Consider the following 20,136-nt stretch of genomic DNA (forward strand, 5'->3'; position numbering starts at 1 on the left):
TGTACGCATAAAAGCATGGTCTCTGGAGTTCTTGCATGAAACTTGCGCAACATAAATCAAACTACATCCTCCTGAATAGCCTCAATTGTCGAGTACATTTTTTTTTAAGACATTATCACGTGATCTAAAACGACGTAATCCTCGGGGATAAGTTCGCACTAAGACCGATGCGGCTATTTCCAAGACTTGGCTTATCAATGCTAGTTGATGCTTCTAGAACAGTTTATAATGCCAGTCACTAATTAATTAAAACGGTCAAAATGATATGTGTTTTGTATGTTGTATATATGTAATGCATATTTAATGCTGAATTGTTTTATATCTTCTTCTTCTATCAAACAACCAATCTTCAAAACATCATAGTACAATATATATGTATATTTCTCACGCTTAGTTACTGTTACAGATAGTATATAAAACATCAGATGTCAAACATTTTCCTTGGTAAATTCGGCAATGACCTTTGTGATCTCTTGATTTCCCGAGGCACGCGCATACTCAGCTGCGCTACCAAAGCTCCCTCTTATATATGGATCTGCTCCATGCTCTAACAACCATGTCACCCGCTCAACTGCTCCTGCCTTCACTGCATACACAATCGCGTACTGTGCAACCATGTGTCTCGACTCTTCTCTCTGATTAACATCAGCTCCACGATCAACTAGTAGTGCCATTATTGGAATCCTGCTGGCATCGAATTCCCGACTCGGGGCCACGCGACCAGTATGTGGGTTTGCACCGGGAGGACAAGCACCAGCGGCATAATGTAGTGGTACGCCATTTTGGATCTTAGCGCCCGCATCTAAAATCATACGCACAGCCTCAACCTTTCCACGAGCTGCAGCTGCCTCGAGTGCAGCACACGAGGAAATATCTGGCCCACCACGCCTGTCATGGCTAGTTTGCTGCGCACCAAGGTTGGGATTGGCTCCATGGTCGAGAAACCAACGAAGAACAGGGAGACTCTTGACAGTCCGAGGGAGCAGGACACTTCCGTAATAGCCTGGGGTGTTGGGAGTCCATCCATGCTGGGTCAAGAGCTCAAAGAGTGCGATTTGTTGTTCCAAAGGTCCAAATAAGATATTGCTTGGAGTTTCGCGAACAATTGGTGCGCCACTCTCGAGGAGATAACGAGAAATCTCAGTATTGCCAGAGCGTAGGGCACGTGTAAGACCATGATGAAGAAAAGCGGGTGTGAAATTTTTGGATGAGACAATGGATTGAATTATGGATATGGGGCCGTGCTGGCAGGCGGATTCAAAGGGCCCAAAGAAGGCAGGAACTAGACCAACCGACTGAGGATGCTCACCAATGAAGATAAAATCAGCGGGTTCCAGCCTAGGCAGGTCATCATATTTAGACCCCATTGTTCCTGATCGAGGCTGCATTTGCTGTCGTAAAGGAGTGTCGCTGTGGCTGCCGGAGCTTGGTCGTTGCTTAGTAGCCATCATTTGCATTTGATGTTGGCGTGCTCTTAGAATTAGCTGCTGTTGAAGTTGCTGCTGTGATGGCATGTCCTCCATAGTGCTGGTAAATTCTTGTCTTCATGTATTAGATTTTGTCCAAGTCGGGATATTGACGAGGGCAGCTGTTTGAAAGAGATGAATGGGCCTTATGATGCTAGTCATGTGACGGCCTAAATAAATAGTTTCATTCGAATATGGATTGACCAATCAAGGATCCAGGCCTTGATTAGGACGGAATATCAACGTTGTGTGTTAACGGGGTCCGTACGTGCACATGTGCCTTGAGGATCAACACACTGATCCGTTAAGCACGATTCGGTCTAAATGGGTTGAATCTGCTTCGGTTAAAGAGATCTCACTGAACAAATGATGATAAAAAAGGTTAAAATGTTAAAAATTGCCGAGGAAGTATCCAAGTTAGAATGATACTTCTTAATATCATATGAAACATGTAACTTTTACTCTAGTCATTGCTTAAATCAAGACTTCTGTCTAATTCAATTGACATGATAGCACAGAATTCACAGTCAGTCGTGTTGGTTATCAGGTATGTTCTTGTCAGCTTTACTTTACTCTGTATTATCTCGAGCTCATCCTTAGGACCAAAAGCTTACTAGAGAGAGGGCCCAGGGGCTGTAAATAAGTATCTTTCATTCCTGACTCTAATGGCACACCATTTATCACTAAAAGTCTGAATTGTCTCCAAATCAAAACGAAAAGCCTCTCAGCTTTTTAGTGATAGGAAGTAGTCTTCATAACAAATTTTGCTCACATCCCATTGCATTAGCAAACAAGCTTTGTTGTCATTATCTTGAGCAGCAACTCTACACATCTCTTTGAATGCAATAGCCTAACCACCGTCATATAATTGTTCCTTAAGTATCAGTGATAATAGGAGCATAGTTTGCCTTCATCCTCACAAATTATTCTCCCACCACTTCTTCTGTCAGAACCAAAGGTATCGAATTCAAAATCTACATTGCTCGAACCGGAAAAGTAAAGAGTTTTAGAGTGAGATTGACGATCTCACATTCGACCTGGCTGATTCTTCGTTGTCCTCGGAATGTGGTGCAAAGAAAAGGAGAGGTCCAATGGGCTCTATTGGAGATATCATAACCACATCGTCCTGTCTCGACGAGAGGTTGGAGCTCGTTTCAGATTGCATCAATATGGTTGATGTTAAAACCATTAGCGACACCCTGGAGGACCTTCTTAGTGACTATTCCACTGTCTCTACAACACCCTGCTCATCCTCAACTACTGCCACGACTATTGGATACCCTGTCATTGGATCAACAAACTCAGTCCCCAGCTTCAACTCAACAACTGATACTCAAATACTATGTTTTCCGGATACTTGCGAACAGCCAAACTCTACGAGCACAGGCCCTCTGGGTAGTGTGAGAATGGGAGTAGTGGCCAGAATCGAGCATTGTAGCTTGGCCTCAACGGATATTACCACTAATATACCAGTTGAAAATTATGAGATTGCTAAACGTAGTGGAGCCGCAAGTCCAACACAGCCTGTCTCCAAGGCAAGTCTCTCTAGCAGTTGAGATAAGAGAATGAAGACCAGTTCGTTGATTGCATATGCTTCCCAGGACACTTCTACTCCTTACAGCAGCTATGTCAGGAACTTAGCACCAATTTGGATTGACCAGCTTGGATCAGTGTCTGCACAATGGTTTGACTATCCATTATTTGGTCATTCAGCTGTAGGGGTGAAGGGCATATACGGATGCACCGCGGTGATCATAGCATCCGAAAAGGGTGTGTACATTTCGCACATTTGGGAGAGCCCTGTGTTTGTTGACCAGGAGTTTAACCCAACCGATGACAACTTGTTCACAATAAATGCGTTCAATTCCCTCCGAGATGGAACCATACATGCACAAAGTGTAACTGATCTGATTGGGACTGACCAGAATCCCGGCGTCTTGAATGCAATCTACGCACCCAAAGTTTTTGTTCTCACACCCTTCACTACAGATTGGGACCGACAGTACTTTAGCATTTCCACCATACTCAGATATCAAACGCGTGTCCAAGAGCTCGCGCAAAAAATAGCAAACATTGTTCCCGGTTCTGGTGGAAATGGCATCATTCTGGGTTATACGCGTACAAGTCGGCAGGCATCAAGCCAGGAACGAGGCATTGCAGGAAGAGCCATTTTGGAGATTGACCCTTTTTACACATGGCTCACTACACCATATGACTCGAAATCTAGCGGCCTCCAAATTGGACGTTGGCGCCTGTGGGTAGAGGACCATCTGATTACTTACCAAGACTTCTGGCTTCCTAATCTTACAGCTCCTCGGGGCAATTTCTGAAGAGACCTTGGTTAGCGAGATGTTAGTTATGCCACTCCGTGTAGGAGATACCCGTATTTACTGCTGATACTATTTTGGGAACTGGGAACATGCAATTTGGAAATACTTCCTGGATAAGTTATTGATTTTAATCTAGGCTTGCATCAAAAGTCACACTTGAAAGGCGAGTATGAGGTTGGTAGATTACTGTACAACAGACGAAGTAGACATGGATCTTGTACGGAGTATGTATGTATATTCGAACAATAGAAATATTATGACGTCATCGACACATCTTATTCATAAATCACATGATGACAACAGATGAAAAAAAATTCATATAACGTTAGTAGAAATAGGGCTATAGAAGGGAAAACAAAATTGTCAAGAATGATGCTCTACAAAGACGCCAAATAAAATACCAACGGCACAGGAAAATCAAGTCCATGGGTAAAATTTCCTAATCGGGAGGCCGACTCGTTGATATCTTTGAGCACAGCCCGCCTCCAGGGCTGCGCATAAGCCTAGAATTACTGATAGAAAAACAACGCTTTCGGGGTCCTAAAGGAGGTTGAGCAAAGATTCATAATATGACTCAGAATTATTGCAGATTTGATATCTACATGTAGACATAAATGCGACGGCGAGGCGCATAGAGTCCACGTAGTGCCCGCCTTGCTCTTAGGCGGTAAGAGCCCATTTATCATCGTCATTGGAGGGGCACCGCGATCTCAATATACACATTTTTCGCCAAGCTCATCATGGTCGACACGACTAAAATGGAGGAGCTCTTGAAAAGGCCACTCTATGGTATGCCTCCAAAACCTCATGTGATCATCGGTCCATTCCGCTGATCTTTCTAGTGTACGATCTGCCTCCAGAACTTCTTGCAAGCTTAACGGCCAAGACCACAAGCCAACCTGTCGCCGAAGAAGACCCCACACCCTCTACGGCAGAACTCGAACTAGCAGCGCAGGACTCTGCGATCGCAACCTCCAACCTATGCTCCCTTTGCAAGGTCTCTTACAACAGTGTACAGGAACAGCGCAGCCATGTCCGCTCAGACCATCACCGGTATAATATCAAAGCCCAGCTGCGCGGCAATGCGCCTCTGGAGGAAATTGAATTCGCGAAGGCGATTGGAGAGCTAGATGAGTCTATATCAGGTTCCGAGCCAGAGGAGTCAGAGGAGGAGGATGCAGGGGGAGCCGCGGGCACAACACTGTCCGCCCTGCTGAAAAAGCAAGCCAAGCTGTCCCACCCGAACGAGAATCCAGAAATGGACGAGACACCAATCGCTCCGAAGCACCCTATATTCTGGCTGTCTAGCTCGGGGTTGCCATCAAACAAATCCCTGGGCATCTACAGGGCTATTTTCTCAAATGCAGAGCAAGAGGAGCCCGCTCACCTGGTTGATACTCTGCGACGAAAGCAACTCACGCCAATCAAAGCGCGCACCAACAAGGCAAGCAACGTGCCGGACCCTGCTACTTCAGGGCCACACATTTTCATGTGCATGATCGGCGGTGGTCACTTCGCGGCTATGCTGGTTTCGCTAGCGCCGGAGATTCACCGAAAGCAAGGAGGAGTTGAAGACAGACAGGCTCGGGTCATTGCGCACAAAACGTTCCACCGATATACAACGCGGCGAAAGCAGGGTGGCTCCCAGTCTGCCAGTGATTCGTCGCGCGGTCCTGCTCATTCGGCGGGTTCAAGTCTGCGCCGGTACAATGAGGCTGCACTTGAGAAAGATATCAGAGAAGTGTTGTCAGATTGGCGAGAGATGATTGACACAGCCGAGTTGTTGTTCGTTCGAGCTACGGGAAAGACAAATCGAAGGACACTTTTCGGTCAATATGACGGACAGGTCCTTAGACATAACGACCCCAGAATTCGAGGGTTCCCCTTCAATACTCGCCGCGCAACTCAAGGGGAGCTCATGCGGTCCTTCAAGGAGTTGACCCGACTGAAGGTCAGCGAGGTGGACCAAGCGGCACTGGCCGCGGCTGAAGCCAAGCGGCTAGAGGAGGAATCAAAACTATCTACACCTGTTTCAAAACCGCAACCACAGAAGCCGAAGGTCTCGAAAGAAGAAGAAGCTGCCTTGTTGCACACATCCCAACTACAGGCACTTATTCGCCGCTCGAAGGTTCCCGCCCTTATGTCCTATATCTCAAACAACTCCATACCTCCTTCTTTCACCTTTACGCCCGCCGACTCACCACAAAACTTCCGCTGCCCCACACCTCTCCATCTCGCTGCAAATCTCGATGCACCAGCCGTAGTCATGGCCCTCCTTACAAAAGCCGGGTCTGATCCAACGGCAGTCAACAACGAAGGCAGAACTCCATTCGAACTCACCGGTGATCGAGCCACGCGCGACGCCTTCCGCATTGCGCGCCACGATCTCGGCGAGTCAAAATGGGACTGGGAAACAGCTAAGGTTCCATCGGCGGTCTCCAAAGCCGACGCTGAAAGCCGAGCCGAGAAAGAACGCAAAATCGCCGAGGAGGAAGAATCCATCCGGCGCAAGGCTAGCTTGGATCGCCTGAAACGTGAAGAGTCTGCGAAGGCGGCACGGCCGAGAACGACTAAATCTGGTGGTCGTACTGTGGGCGCTGTTGAGAAGACCGCAGCCGAAAAGAGAGATGAAGAGACTAGAGGCATGACGCCGGAGATGAGGATGCGATTGGAGAGAGAGCGCAGAGCGAGGGCTGCGGAGGAGCGCTTCCGGAGAATGCAAGGTCAATGAGACTTTGTTATATACCCTTTGAGCATTGAAGTTTTGAAGTTTTGAAGGCGTGACTAGCGCCATGAATATTCCATTCCCAGGTATGTAGATATTGGCTTTGGGCTTGCCATAGGGCGAAGAAAACATTATTCATCTTTAGCATCTCTTTCTCTTCCTCCCCAATCTGGCAGTTACTTGTTGCATTCTCAACAGCGGAAATCGTTTTGGGGTCATTGCGATTATTCCTATGTAGCGATGAGCCTGGAACTTCTCTACTTGAAAACATGAAACAGTCTTAAAAGTTGTAGAGCTAAAAAGTATCATCGGGGATAATCATCTGCAAAGCGAGACTTTACTTCATCGCCACTCAATGGCTATCCCTAGGAAGCAAGTTACACAGGCAATAGTTATTGATCCTTCAGGTATATGGTCAATAATAACTCTTTCTAGGATACACGGATATGGATAAGAGAGAAGGGCTTTCACGGTCCACTGGCTACTATGAAGTCAGGGTCCAGTGTGGTGAGTCCACTTCTGCTTAAAAAGCCTTTCTATTCTTATCCCTGTGTCTCGGGTAGGGTTAGTAGCCACCGCAAAGGATAGCGGTCCCTTATCGTGTGGCTGTGAGAGTAGAACAGGGGATGGAGAGGAGGGGGAAACTCGATACAGAAATAGGGGGTGTTGATCGGTAGCGAGCTTGGAAGGATGGTCTCACTTTTAGGCCAAAGGGTGGTCGTTGTCGTTGTTGTATTGATTAACGTCCGGCGAAGCATGGCGTAGCCCATCCTGAGATCTCCTATGGGGTATTGGGCCGAGCGTCGGATGTAGCATATTGTATGTCCACAGAAGGTATTCTTAACTATAAGTGTCGATGCAATCGCCGGTTTGCTGCCCGTCCTTCACGGGTGAAATGGATGCAAATGTGTCAGATACGGAGCTGGTCCGTCTGCCAAGTGCGATGATACTTGATGGTTTTTCTTTGCGGGATGGGTCGGCGGCTGTTTGATGCGGCGACGGTGCCGCTAAAAAAATATGCCCTCATCCAGGATCGAACTGGAGACCTTCGGATATCAATCTTGTTACCAGGAATGTCATATTTCAATATGGAAGGGATATGAGACCGACGTCATGACCAAACTAGACCATGAAGGCAAACCACTCAGCCACTTGGACTTGCGATAAACCTAATGGGTAGTGGAGCGAGAGGCAAACTCATCGTTGTACATGGATCGGAGTAGGTGATCTCGATTTGCAAGACAAGTGGTAGACCTCGAGTGTTGTGAACCAAGCTGTCCATTTTAAAATGCTAGAAAAGTCAGGGTAAATTAAGTTTGATTCTATGAAAATCAATAGAGTAGAACACCCAGCCGGACCTTGGAGGGGTGATCGCCAGCGGAATCACACATATTTGGCCCAGAAAGCAAGACAGGGAGAGAGTGATGGGGCAAGAAAACAGCCAATAGATCTATATCAAGCGATGTCTGAGACGATGAGGACATAAGGTAAACTTGTAAACCCTTAATATCTTGCTCTGTGAGCTCAGAGTCGAGGCAAAGAGGGGTAATTACAACCCCAGCCACATTAGGGCAATAGCAGATCAAAAGAATGTGGAGATGATCGACATGAAGGCCTGTGGAAAGGGGCTTATGTCTTGCATGAATGCCACAGGGTTCAAAGAAGCTTAGATGGCATCCATGGATAGGGTAGAGGAAGCCCCTGGGAATTGGAAACATCCAGTGTACCTACTATGTACGTAGATTTTGTGTTTATCACTTGTACTGTACTCCGTTTATCCTTTGCCTCCCTTTACTGAATTCGAGGAGCAACTTTTGAGCCCATCACTCTCGGTGGGATGGGGCTACCCCTTGCATGAGATTGGGTTTTGATCAGTGGCTGGGAGCATGGGTCTTGGAATGGAGGGTGGATACAGAGTACGGAGTAGAGTGAGAATTGTAGATAGGACTAGGCCCCTTTGAATACTCATGGATTTAGTGGTGGTATTAGTCCTTCTAGTAAGCGGTGTTCCAAGGAGTAGACACACTTTTTCGATTTGTACGGAGAATTACTTACCAAATATTTGTACATTGTACTCCGTAGTAAGCATAGCAATGAGTCTATGTATTATAGATCTGTAGATGGCCTGTCGGCCGCAGTGTGCAGCCAGTCTGCACCCCACAATATGGTAGATGCAGACGCTCTGCAAGATACTGCAGGCTATATCTTCGCACGAGCTGGCCTGAATACGCCCTGCAAGGAGAAACAAAGGTTTCTTACAGTACTCCGTACAGTATAGAAAATCCCCCGAGTGGGATGACCCTGATTGATCTTACAAGGCACATGGCATTCTAAGCATTGGCCCACGAGGGGTATCCCGTTTATTCACACTGTAGTCCATAGGTAGAGTATAGTACTCCATACAGTACGGACGTCTTTTAGGGCACATCCATATTCTTGGCGCGTCACGTCGCGCTACGCGAAACGCGAGACGCGTCAACGCGCTGAAAATTATGAATGCCAGCATTCCACCTCCATTAAGCTAGTATTTACAAGTTATGTACGGAGTACTCTGTACTCCATACAGATTATAGTATGACCCTACAAGTGACAGCGTTTAAAAGCCCTATAGTCCTAGAGGGCTGGCATGGCAGGGAACAACTCTCCTGGGCTGGTGAAGGGTACGAGAATGGTAGGAGAACAGTAGGAAGGGAATATCACCCTCTTTCAGATGATTATTAAAACGCGACATCCCCCAGTGGCAAAGACGGAGATTAGGAAATCAAAGAACTATAACCTAGGGCGTCTAACCTCCAGGGCTGTGCTCGGACACTTGGTATACAGTCTAATACCTAATGCAGAAGTTCAATGCACACCATTCCATTGCAATACGCCAATACAATCATGATCATGCAACAAATTCAAAGAAACATGAGTGAATGAGGTCGATCTGTTTCCCAAATAGGAAATGTAATTGGAAAAAGTGTCTCAGGGGTGCCTCGTGCCTGTTGCCCTCTCTTTGTATGCACCTTGCATGTAATCCCTCTTGTCCTAGACTCCCTTAGTATACTGTTTCACTGGAAGTTCTACAGTTTCGAGTCCTTCATCAAGTACTCTGTAGTACTCTGTAGATCTAAGTATATAGAAAGACCTCCATTCCAGTTCCTATCTAGTATTCCTATCCTATCATCACTTTCTTTAAATCCTTTTGAGATCTCTCTCACAGCCCTTTCTTTTACAACTGTTTCATAGTTCTTTTAGAACTTGTCTGAACTTGAAATCAATAATAGATCAAACACATTCTTTGTGACCGAAAATAAACCTGACGTTGCACGGGAGATCATTCGCTTGACCGTTTGCGGCCCCAATTTTCTTTTTATCGCCGCATTTCCCCTCCAACTTCTCCCTACAACACTCGCTCCAAAACATCCATATCACCAACTTGCTGTCGCATCCCCCGGAAAAGGTGCAAATCGAAGCGCATTTCAACGAAAAGATCATCCATTCATTTTTGCATCCCCAACTCCCTCGTCGCGCATCATAACCGCCTCCGGCGCAATCGCAGTCTACCCACAAATCGCGCGACCGCGCAACAACTTGACGTTGACTCTCTCTCTTTGATACTATCCATCTTCAAACCAACTTCAAACTACCCAAATTGCGCATTAAATATATATCTACAATCATGCTACTCCCATCCGCCCTCCCATGCGATGTGCGCCGGTCGTCTCGCTTCACCCCCAGTCGCCTATTCTCAACACCTGCCCCATCCGACATAGGATTTGCATCGGGCAACGGTCTTCTCGGCACATGCCGCGCACTACAGTCTCTACTCAACAGATCGCCCACTCCTTCATCGCGATCAGTGAAATCCCAACGCCTCCAGAGCCCCCTCCCCCTCAACACACCCCGTCGCTCGCCGCGATCGCACAAGGCCGCACGACCCGTCTCTCCTAGACAAACACCACCACCTAGAACCGCCGCTCTAACACCACCTCCTCCTCCATCTGCGCCCGCCCGCGGCGCAAACAAGCGCCGCCGCGATATTCTCGATGACGATGACAGCGATGCGGAGTTGAGTTGCCAGCGCAACCGCTTCGCGACTCCCAAACGCTGCCGTCACGTTCCCTACAATATGCCTCTCGGCCTTTCCTCAACAGATTTTTACTCCCTACATTCTCCTCCTGTCACCCAATCCCCTCCCTCTCCTCCTCGTCGCCAGATGGACTATGGCATCTCAGCTGGCGCACACATCGATCCAGACGCGCCTCTACCCTCCATCGAGGTGACAGAGTGTGTCCCTTCGGCTCCACAAGAATGGACCCCTGAAGAAGACCAACAACTTATCGAGCTGGTTCTCGAGAAATTCCGCATCCCCCAACAAGAATGGGACGATTGTGCGCGCCAAATGGGTCGCAGCCACGTCGGGCCCAGGTGGCAGTTCCTCGTTGGTGAGGGTCGTGTCGGCCTGCGCCCGCGTCGGCGTTGAACATTGCTTATTGCAATTATTACCCTTTTTTTTATTAATGTATTATATGATCTCTGTACCAATCCTGTGACTGACCCTATTCCCATTGGCCTGACTCGGCCTTGATTTCTTTGCCAAAACACCCCTGTATTATCATATCTTCTTGTATTTGTGAGACTTGTTCATTTTATTTTCGGTTTGTCTATTGACTAGCACAAATTGCTTGTTTCGTTTGTCCGGTGTTGGGAATTCAGTTCTACTCGGACTAATGTGGATATGCTTTATTCTGCTTATTTTCCTGCTCATATAGGTAGTATCATTTCTGTGTGACTTAATCTTCCACGTCTTCTTTGGTTTGCGCCTATGGAAATTGTATTACTATCTACTACTACCAACTTGACATATATATTTTTATTATCTATTACTCTTAACAGCTATAAGATAGTAATTTAAAGGTTTTGACTTTTGCAAAATGCATGCTAGTGTTGCAATCATCCAGGGTATATATACATAGAGCAGAGTGAAAGCATGCTAACTTATAACGTCACACCTATGCCATAATACTAAATCTCCCTGAGGTTCAGCCTCAAACTCATGTGCAAACACATGTACGTATATTCAAGGTACGGGAAATGGAAGAATTGGATATTTGTGAAAAATCCAGTATGTATATGGCTCCATCCAACGCCAGACACCAGTTGTGCTGCGCAAAGTAAAAATAACAAGATGAAATGGGACTCAAGTCCATTGATATCAACACTGCTCGTTGCAATTCTCTTCCACAGGAGCCAAAATCACCTCGAAGTCGAGAATGATCAGAACCTAAACGAAGAAATTGAGTCAGCGACAAAAATAATAACCAGCGGAAAGATAAAACACATACCGAATCTCATAGCTCCCTGCGCGAGTCATATAGCGCACCCACTTGACAGAGCTATAGTTACCCTTCTCAAAGACCTTAAGATAGCGCACCAGCAAACCCGAAGAGGTAAACATAAGCAAACTAAACGAAAGACTCAACGGTGGGCGACTCCAAGCCTTTTGATGTGTCATAGAAGTAAGAGTTGCCTCAGCATTAAGCACATACTCCGACTGCCCAGAGAAGCGCGCAATCTTCCAGACAATATTGTTCTGCTCGGGCTCATACTTGGCGCGGCCCTGGCTCGTGCGCTCCGTAGTCTTGGCAGTATTAAGTGGCGTGGGGATACGAATAACAACATTCGTAGCGAAGAGCTTGGAGCTGTAATTCGCCTTGATAGCGACACTGTATTCGACCTTTGTGGTACCGATCTCGCGCACAATTGGATGCACCTTGAAGGGCAAGTTGACGTTCTCTGTTGCGCGGTAACGCATTAGCTCGAACTCGCCGTCCGGCGGCACGAAGGAGATAATGCGATCTGCGTCGAACCGGCCCAGCTTCACGCACTGGTGGAACTGGCAGTCTTCCAGCGTGACGGAGCCTGCCGCAGCGCGCGTTGTCTTTGATGTGCCGAGTCCGTTGCCGCCGCCGGGGTTGTTCATATTGCTGGATGTCTCGCCGGTGTCTAAGAGGAGACGGTCGTTCAGGCCGAATTTGCATTCCGGGGTGCCCGTTAGGTAGGCGCGCATAACAATCTGGCCGTTGACGTCGGCACGGAGGACGGTGCCTGTTGCAGACATCAGGAGGTTAACATCCTCGATTACGTCGACAAAGGCTTCGTTTTTGCGGTATTTTATGTCAGAGCGGCGCCAAGAGAGGGCGCCTGTTGCTTGTTGGGTGATTCGGGAGGAGTCTGTTGGGGAGTTTGCGATGGCGGATTTGACGCCTTCAGTGGTGATGTACATTTTGAGGGTATCTGGATCGGTGTTCTGGGGGTATCCGAAGTCAAGGATTTCTGTACCATCAATTGTTAGGGTCTGCTTCTAGATAATTGGGCCTTTCCCACATCTTACCATCGAGCAGTTCGTAAATCAGGACGAAATTGTTCTTCACGGCCTCCTCATCGAACTTCCCGAAATAGCTCTTTCCCAGCATGATCAGCCGGTAGAGGAACTCGAAAACAAGCGCGGCATTGGCATTGCTCTTGGTCACAGCTACCAAATAGATGTTCTCGTGCTTGACATGGCTAAAAGTCGTCGAGCCCAAGGTCAGGATCGGCGAGCGCACTTGGGGATTGGAGATGACTTGAATGCGGAAGATGTCGGCTAGACGCGGACGACAATCGCTGCGGAAGGCGCGAAAAATGAGGTTTTCGCCCTTCTGATTGAATATGAGGATCCCCGAGAGCATATTGTTGTGATGAGTCGAGTGGCTCCTGGGGGGATGGAGTTGGAGAGCTGCGGAAACAGGGGTGTGGGGTGGATCGACACCGCCTGAGGTATAAAAGGAGAGGTTCTTGAACTACTTGAACCCCTCAACCGCAATGAATGAACCATCTGAGGATTGTATTGCATGCGGTTGGGCATTCGATAAGCAACACAGGTACCATTATTATAGCCACCTTAGCCTTTTCTATGGTGCATCTGATCGGGGCGTTTGCTCCATCGGTTCTGATGTGATTTTGAAAGATCGCCCAGACGAGGGTCCAAAAGCAGAAGGTGAAGTCAAAACAACAAATTACCTGGCAACCTATACCCACATCCCTGTTTCAAAGGCTCTGCGTGACTAGGTTGATTGTGATGGGCGACACTTTGTTATGTTATGAACGAACGCATATATGGCCAAACACTCGAGGAGGCGTGGCCTTCGTTGTCAGAGCCCCAGAAAATGACTATCACGGATCAAGCCGTTGAAGTGCGTAAACAGCTTTGATCCCTCATATCAACCTCTATCAAATATGTCGATCATGGCCTATACTAGTTCTTGGGATACCCTCAGTCTTAACCTTCACAAGTGTTAGAGAATTTGAAGAAGCGCCTACCAAAATATGAGCTCTATATCTAGGTTGTTATACTCCTATTAAACATCAACATGGAGTGAGCATTGAAGCGGATAGAGAGCAAATCCGCAATGTAATTACTTTTCAGTATGCTATCAAGTCTAAAGGTGAGAATGTGGTATGACAGCCAGATATGGACAAAGAGGCACGGTCAAGATGACAATAAAGAAATCAGGGTAAAGTAGCCCATAGGGGAATCAACAAGGATATGTAGACGAAGCCGACAGAAGAGATATAAAAGAAAGGTATCAGATCCCCAAAAAAATTAAAAGAAACCCTCTGACTAAAAAGACGAAGGTATATGAGAAAAGATCAGTGTCGAAAAAAGTGCCGCGGGATGGATATCATGCAGAGCTCCCAGTCAGGGAACAAATCACAAAGATGTACAATCAGAAAGCAAAAGAAAAACGGCGCCAGCCCGACAAACCCCCATCAAGATCCAGCCTCAATGCCAGTACTTGGCCTGGTATTAGGAGCCGAAGGTGCCTCGCTAGGTACAATGCCGACCTTAGGATCAGGAATCTGGATATCAAGCGACATATACGCCGTCCGCCTCAAGCCCCAGATATGAACACCATCCTTGGCTCCGACCTCACGGTTCCAAGTCTCCAACCAAGCCTCGACTTGGTGCAACTGACTTTTCGCTGCGGGGGCATTGAGGTCATCCCAAACCCAGCCAGTCAATAAGCCCACCGCACCATCGAACCAATTCCGAAAACTGAACGGATCAAACGCCTTGATGATACCATCATTGACAGTAGAAATAACCTTGCGAAACTCCTGCTCTGACAACAATGGATCTAGAATCTCAGGATAAAGATTCGAAAACGTCGGTGCCAAATCACCCTTAATCATCCAATCGCGTCGGATACGAATCACACGCGTTGTCATATACTCTCGTGATCCGATAGGTACATGGGGATTAAGATGCGGGAAACAGGGGTGAGCCGGGCCCCAAGCGAGTTCCTCCGCGATATCAGCGGGCGGGAAACCGGTATTGGATGGGACGGAAGCGATCTGGGACTGGGAGCGGAGGGAAGTTTGTGACTGTGTGTAGCGAACACGGTCGTTCTGTCGAGTCCCGTTCTGCGTGAGGTGGACAGCTTCGGGAGGGCGCAGGTTCTCAGTTTCCCGGGCTGCGCTGCCCGCGAATGCCATTTCTGTTTGTGAGAAGTCTTCGCTGCGGCGGTGTCGTGGGGGCAGGGCAATGCTAGTTCGGCCACTTTCTGTTTCCCCCTGGCTGCGCTCGACGAGTAAGCTGCTCGGGGACGGGGTTAGGCGGCTGCGGCGTCGCTCTGGGACGCTGAGGAGGGGGCGGGCGTCGCGTGAGTGGCCAAAATCGAGTGGGAGACTGTCGTCGGATTGGTGGGGGTGGACTGTTATTGGGGTTATTCGTGGTACGTAGTTGACTGGGTTTGCGAGTCGGACTGCTGGCGGGCGGAGGAGCGACGGCGGGCCTGAGATCGGGACGCACTGTCGCCGCTGGGCGCGAACGAATGACGGAGTTGACTCCACGGGTGCGCGATTGGCTATAGGCCGTAGTAATTGTTGGCCGCGTGAATAACAGTATGCTTCTTCCTCCCTCGATAGAGGTCTGGGGTCTTTTGAGGACGCCGTTTTGAGGGGAGAAAGGAGAGGGGGAGAATTGGAGCGGAGATGGAGCCAAGGGAAATTTGCCCTATGTGGAGGACATGCAACAAATGAATGTGAGGAATAAGATTAGAGAAGATTTAAGGAAAAAGAAAAGATAAATTTGCCGGAGCTGAAATTTGAGACGAAATCCTTTATAAATCCTTAGTATAGAAGAAGCTTGCTTGGCGTATATAATCTGGACTTTGGCTAAATACCAGGAATAGGAAATTGGACATCAAAAGGTTCCTATATCTTATATCAATGTTACAGAGACTCGAAAGGGATATCCAATAATATAACAATATATATGCGAGTCGTTTGTCCCGGTTTCACTGTGATTAATCAACCGTCCCTTGTTTCATCCGGACTTTATTGGGCATAGCATGCACAATCTAGCAAACGCTAAAAGATGTACTACTGCACTATCAATGACGAAATGCATTTCATTTCAGTCCAAGTCTCGGCAGTCCTCTCGGCAAGGCCGTATTACATGCTGCATAAGCTTGTCTAGGCACGAATTGGGAATATACATTATCAGACAGGGATTATAACGACATTGACGCAGTAAATACTTCATCAAATCATGGGGAAAGAAATATCCGCCATGGCGCGTAATACCAAGACCTATTTATAAAAAAAAAACACACACACAAATAGAAGGGTATCGAATAAAATGAAGGAATCACGACTCTGCGCATTACAGCTTTCGATTCGCTGAAGCCTGCATACGCCGCATTGCCTGACGATGTAGATCCGCCATGTTGCCACGCTGCATGCCATCTGCAATGGCATCGCCCAGCTGAGTAGATGAGGCGTCGCGCATCTGCTGCACAGAGTTCCATGTATTGCGCTGCTGATCGGGAGGGCTGGCCGGGCTAAGAGGCCGGGACTGGTGAGCCAAAGGATCTCGCTTTTGGGTGAGATCCTCGCGGACCGATTGTCGCCACGCTGCCATTCTTGAGGCAGGCCGATTTAGCTCGCCAGCGGGAACTGGTGAGGGATGCACGGGGGATGTGGCAGCCTCGAGACTGTCAAAGCTTCCAGATGGGGACTGTCTTGACTGGCGCTGTAGTAAGAGGCGTCGCTTAGAAAGAGGCATGTCGTCCTCGTTTGGCTGGGCTTGTTCATGCTCTATCTTCCTTTCTTGGGGGATGGAGAGCGGTGGTGAAATTGGGGAAACGAGGGGCGGTGTTTCAGGTAGGGACTGGCGAGATTGATTGCGTGCGGCCCAGGGATCAAAGCGGGTGGATGTTGAGGACATACGATTTCGGACCATGTCCTCGCGAACTGCGAGGAGGGGAGGTGGCCCGTTCCAGCGTGGCGATGGCTCTGATTCTTTGGGCTCGTTTGTAGTGACCATCAACAGAGGAGTCGATACGTTGCGCATTGACGTCAATCCTGTTATCTGAGTTGGAAGCGGGCTAGAAGCTGACCGTAGCACGTTGGCTGAAGCTGTCGAGTCATTGCGGGTTAAATTTGGCTTCGCCGTGGTGAGACCTTGCGCGCCGGTCTGTGTCTTGGACTGAGGGACCTCCGGTGAGGGCACCGATGAGATGTAGGCAGATTGTTGATGGTCCACATCATCAAATTCAGGCCTGTTCACGATTGGTGGTGGTTGTGCAGTAAGAGGCGTCTGGAGAAGACTGGCTACATCAACAAATGCTGCAGTCTCGTGAACTTCCTCTGTGTATTCTGCCTCAGGCTCAGGTTCGAACTCAATTGGCTCGATCTCAGGTGTGTCAGCATATGCGAGATGCTTAGCCCATTCGTTCGTGCGATATGAATGGATTACTCGTGATGTTTGCTCGGGGATGAATTTGACGGTTGATGCATCTAGTTTCTTGAGCACTTTGATCTTCGGCTCAACCTTAGGCTTGGGCAAAGACGCAACCTTCGGCTCAGGAATGAACTCGGCTTTGATGGCTTGAACAATAGGAGGCCGATCTTCATTGGTCTCCTTCGCCTTATCCTCTTCTTTATCCATTAGAGGCGATGGCTCCAATGTAGCTTTAGGTTTGACTTTCTCGGCCTTCCTTGAAGCATCTGGAGTGTCTACCGGAACACCCGTTGCAGGGGTTTTTGGTGATCGGGGCTTCTCCGACACTTCGGAAGTTGCAGGTTTCTCCAAAGGGCTGTTGGCAACAACTGTGCTCTCGATAGGAGACACCTTCTGAGCCGTCTGGCTGACAGTGGTTTCTTCAGTGATCACTTTCTCGACGTCCTTTTGGGCTATGACTATATTGACACGGGGTTCAGCGTCCTGAGCAGCTGGTGAACCGACATTTGGCTTGATCCCCAGATCTTCCGAGTCTTTCTTTTGAGCTGACTCGGCGGTGCTAATCTCTTGCTGCGTTTTCTCAACACGATCGTGAGCATCCGCTTCTGAGATAACACTCGGACAGCCAACGCTCATCTCATGAATATCATCCATAACTCCCTGTACAGAAGAATTGGCATCATCGTGATCCACTACATTCTCCTGTGACTGCAAAGCATTAATCACACCATTGTTGTTCCGCCAGGAGGGCCGGCTCAATATTTCTTGATCAGACAACCGTCTCGAGCGTGGCGTGCCAACCTCCGAGCCGATGTCAGCACCGTTCTCAGAAGCGTCGTCATTACCCTCACCAAGGACATGAGTAACAACAGGTGTAGTAGGCCTCGGCATCTTTTCTTCCGACTGGCCTTCCTTCTCAGCAGCCTCTTCTTGATCACCATCCGGTGACTGACTCTTTTGAGATGAATTCTCCTCCGGCACAGCCCCAAGTTCGCGAGTATTGTTTTCACCCTGATGGATCTTCTCATCAGATGCACTACCGGAAGCATCCGGACTCGACATTTCCTTGAGCTCGATCTCACCCTCCTTGCCGTTGTCGGAGGGCTCGAACTCATCTCCATCTGAGCCCCGTCGCGAGTCACCAACAGCAGTTTCAGAAACCGAGACGGATTTTGCATCCGTCGGCTTTCCATTTCCATAAATGAGTTCCCATTCAGCGCGCTCTTGGATGTTCTTTTCCTCGAGGCGACGACCTGCTTCGGCATCTTCTTCTTCGACCTTTCGGGTGTGTGCCCGGCGGGAATCCTCTTCCTTGGCCCTGCGCTCCTTGATGAGATTCCAAAGTTTGACCTGGGAGATTACTCCTAGAATAAAGATAATGATAGTCGCGGCGAGTTCGACACGAATACCACGTGTCACGGGATAGGTGTCCGTTTTGAGAGGGAAGACGTTTTGGTTCAATCCTAGGTCCATCAGCAACTAGGAACAGTTTGAAAACAAGAGGTTAAACTCACCCCATATATATAACCAGAATTCTTTCAGTCCAGCTCTACTGTAGCAATCGATTCCAATGACCAAGGCAGTTGCGCCAGCGAAAGACGTGCATCCGATCAGTCCGTATGGCCTTGTGTAGTGGCTGAATGATAGGGAGTAGAATCCCACGGTAAATGCAATGATCATGCCGGCCTTGGGGCCACCTTCAGTAAGAAGGCCGCCAGATTTCAAGGCAAGGAACCACATGCTCAGGCAGAAGCCACCTAGAAGACAGCCCAGTCCCTCGCAAATTTCTCTGAAGACAAGCGATAGACCACCGAATACAGCGCCGGTGAAGAAGACGGCGACGAGATAGCCGCCCTGCACAGCGTTGCTGACTGGTGGGCTCATCACATAGATGATGAGGACCTGTATAGAGTTTTCTTAGTTTGGTCCCTTACTATTTTCCAAGTATATAACTTACGGTAACTCCTAATGCACTAAGGAATCCGGTAGAGAGGAAGATTTGGACCCTTTTTTTTGTTAGCAAATGTTATTCTCATCAAAGAATCGAAACTTGAATACCATTGTTTGCGAACACCAATGAAAGTCAGCACAGCCCCGAGAGCTATTAGTATAAATCCACCAACACCCCATGCCGGCGTGATTTTCGGTTTGATTGGGAGACCACCAGAGTAGGTTGGCCTAGTGGAGTCTGCCGCTTCCTGCTGAGAAGATGCAGTTGTTCCATCGAGCGATGGCACAGTCGATGTAGCGGAAGCAGCAGAAGTAGTCGTCGTAGCATGCGTTTTAGCATGCATTGTAGCAACGGTCGAGCTAGCAGTGCCTGTCGTCGTAGCTTCGGCTGTTGATACATCGGTTACTGTTTTTGATATATCTGCTTGGGTTGCTTGCGGATCCTTGTTGGCAACATTCTCTGCCGGTGTAGGATCCGTTTCCTTTTCTTGTCTGGCCTCAAGGACATCGCGTCGTCCTCGGACCGAAGCCGGCGCTGCCAATGTTCCTGCTAGTAAAAACAGGGACAGTATTAAGGTGAGCAGCAAAGGCCAGCGCATCTTGACTGATTTCTAAAGCGAAATGCAATCCTCCGTAGAGAAACGTCCTTGGGTATTGGAAGACCAGCACACCATACACATGTCCCGCGAAATCTATATTGATTTCGGGGGGAGATAAACGAATATTAATAATTAACAATAATAAAAAGAAATTATTTGACTTGGCGTGAGGGACACATTATAAGGTAGGGGAAAAAATACAGCAAACGGAGACTACAGCTCTAGGCCTCCCTACATATAAACGAAACGAGATAGGTGGGAAAAGGACTCATTTCACATGAATTTGAGTTTT

General features: G+C 48.2%; 6 protein-coding genes across 6 annotated transcripts; 3 read left to right on the top strand and 3 right to left on the bottom strand.

Annotated features, from left to right (window-relative positions):
• Positions 1-428: 428 nt before the first annotated feature.
• Positions 429-1,523, bottom strand: N7479_005736 (ankyrin repeat domain-containing protein; the record flags this gene model as incomplete). The annotated part of the gene is made up of 1 exon (XM_057253432.1): positions 429-1,523. The coding sequence occupies one exon, from the start codon at positions 1,521-1,523 to the stop codon at positions 429-431; it is 1,095 nt and encodes a 364-aa protein (XP_057107294.1).
• A 1,112-nt stretch (positions 1,524-2,635) lies between these two features.
• N7479_005737 (uncharacterized protein) lies at positions 2,636-3,796 on the top strand (the record flags this gene model as incomplete). Its single annotated transcript, XM_057253433.1, has 2 exons — positions 2,636-3,001; positions 3,068-3,796. The coding sequence occupies 2 exons, from the start codon at positions 2,636-2,638 to the stop codon at positions 3,794-3,796; spliced, it is 1,095 nt and encodes a 364-aa protein (XP_057107295.1).
• Positions 3,797-4,536: 740 nt separating this feature from the next.
• On the top strand, positions 4,537-6,527 carry N7479_005738 (putative C2H2 finger and ankyrin domain protein; the record flags this gene model as incomplete). Its single annotated transcript, XM_057253434.1, has 2 exons — positions 4,537-4,585; positions 4,639-6,527. 2 exons carry the CDS (start codon positions 4,537-4,539, stop codon positions 6,525-6,527), a joined length of 1,938 nt encoding a protein of 645 aa, XP_057107296.1.
• A 3,658-nt stretch (positions 6,528-10,185) lies between these two features.
• N7479_005739 (uncharacterized protein) lies at positions 10,186-10,989 on the top strand (the record flags this gene model as incomplete). Its single annotated transcript, XM_057253435.1, has 1 exon — positions 10,186-10,989. One exon carries the CDS (start codon positions 10,186-10,188, stop codon positions 10,987-10,989), a length of 804 nt encoding a protein of 267 aa, XP_057107297.1.
• A 794-nt stretch (positions 10,990-11,783) lies between these two features.
• Positions 11,784-13,237, bottom strand: N7479_005740 (AP-2 complex subunit mu; the record flags this gene model as incomplete). Its single annotated transcript, XM_057253436.1, has 3 exons — positions 11,784-11,790; positions 11,852-12,842; positions 12,901-13,237. 3 exons carry the CDS (start codon positions 13,235-13,237, stop codon positions 11,784-11,786), a joined length of 1,335 nt encoding a protein of 444 aa, XP_057107298.1.
• A 1,081-nt stretch (positions 13,238-14,318) lies between these two features.
• N7479_005741 (Golgin subfamily A member 7/ERF4) lies at positions 14,319-19,844 on the bottom strand (the record flags this gene model as incomplete). The annotated part of the gene is made up of 5 exons (XM_057253437.1): positions 14,319-15,415; positions 16,248-18,758; positions 18,810-19,197; positions 19,253-19,301; positions 19,354-19,844. 5 exons carry the CDS (start codon positions 19,842-19,844, stop codon positions 14,319-14,321), a joined length of 4,536 nt encoding a protein of 1,511 aa, XP_057107299.1.
• Between the last annotated feature and the right edge of the window lie 292 nt (positions 19,845-20,136).

The sequence above is a fragment of the Penicillium vulpinum genome, assembly GCF_028829585.1.
Source record: "Penicillium vulpinum strain IBT 29486 chromosome Unknown utg000003l_segment0_segment0, whole genome shotgun sequence".
Classification (NCBI taxonomy): Eukaryota; Fungi; Ascomycota; class Eurotiomycetes; order Eurotiales; family Aspergillaceae; genus Penicillium; species Penicillium vulpinum.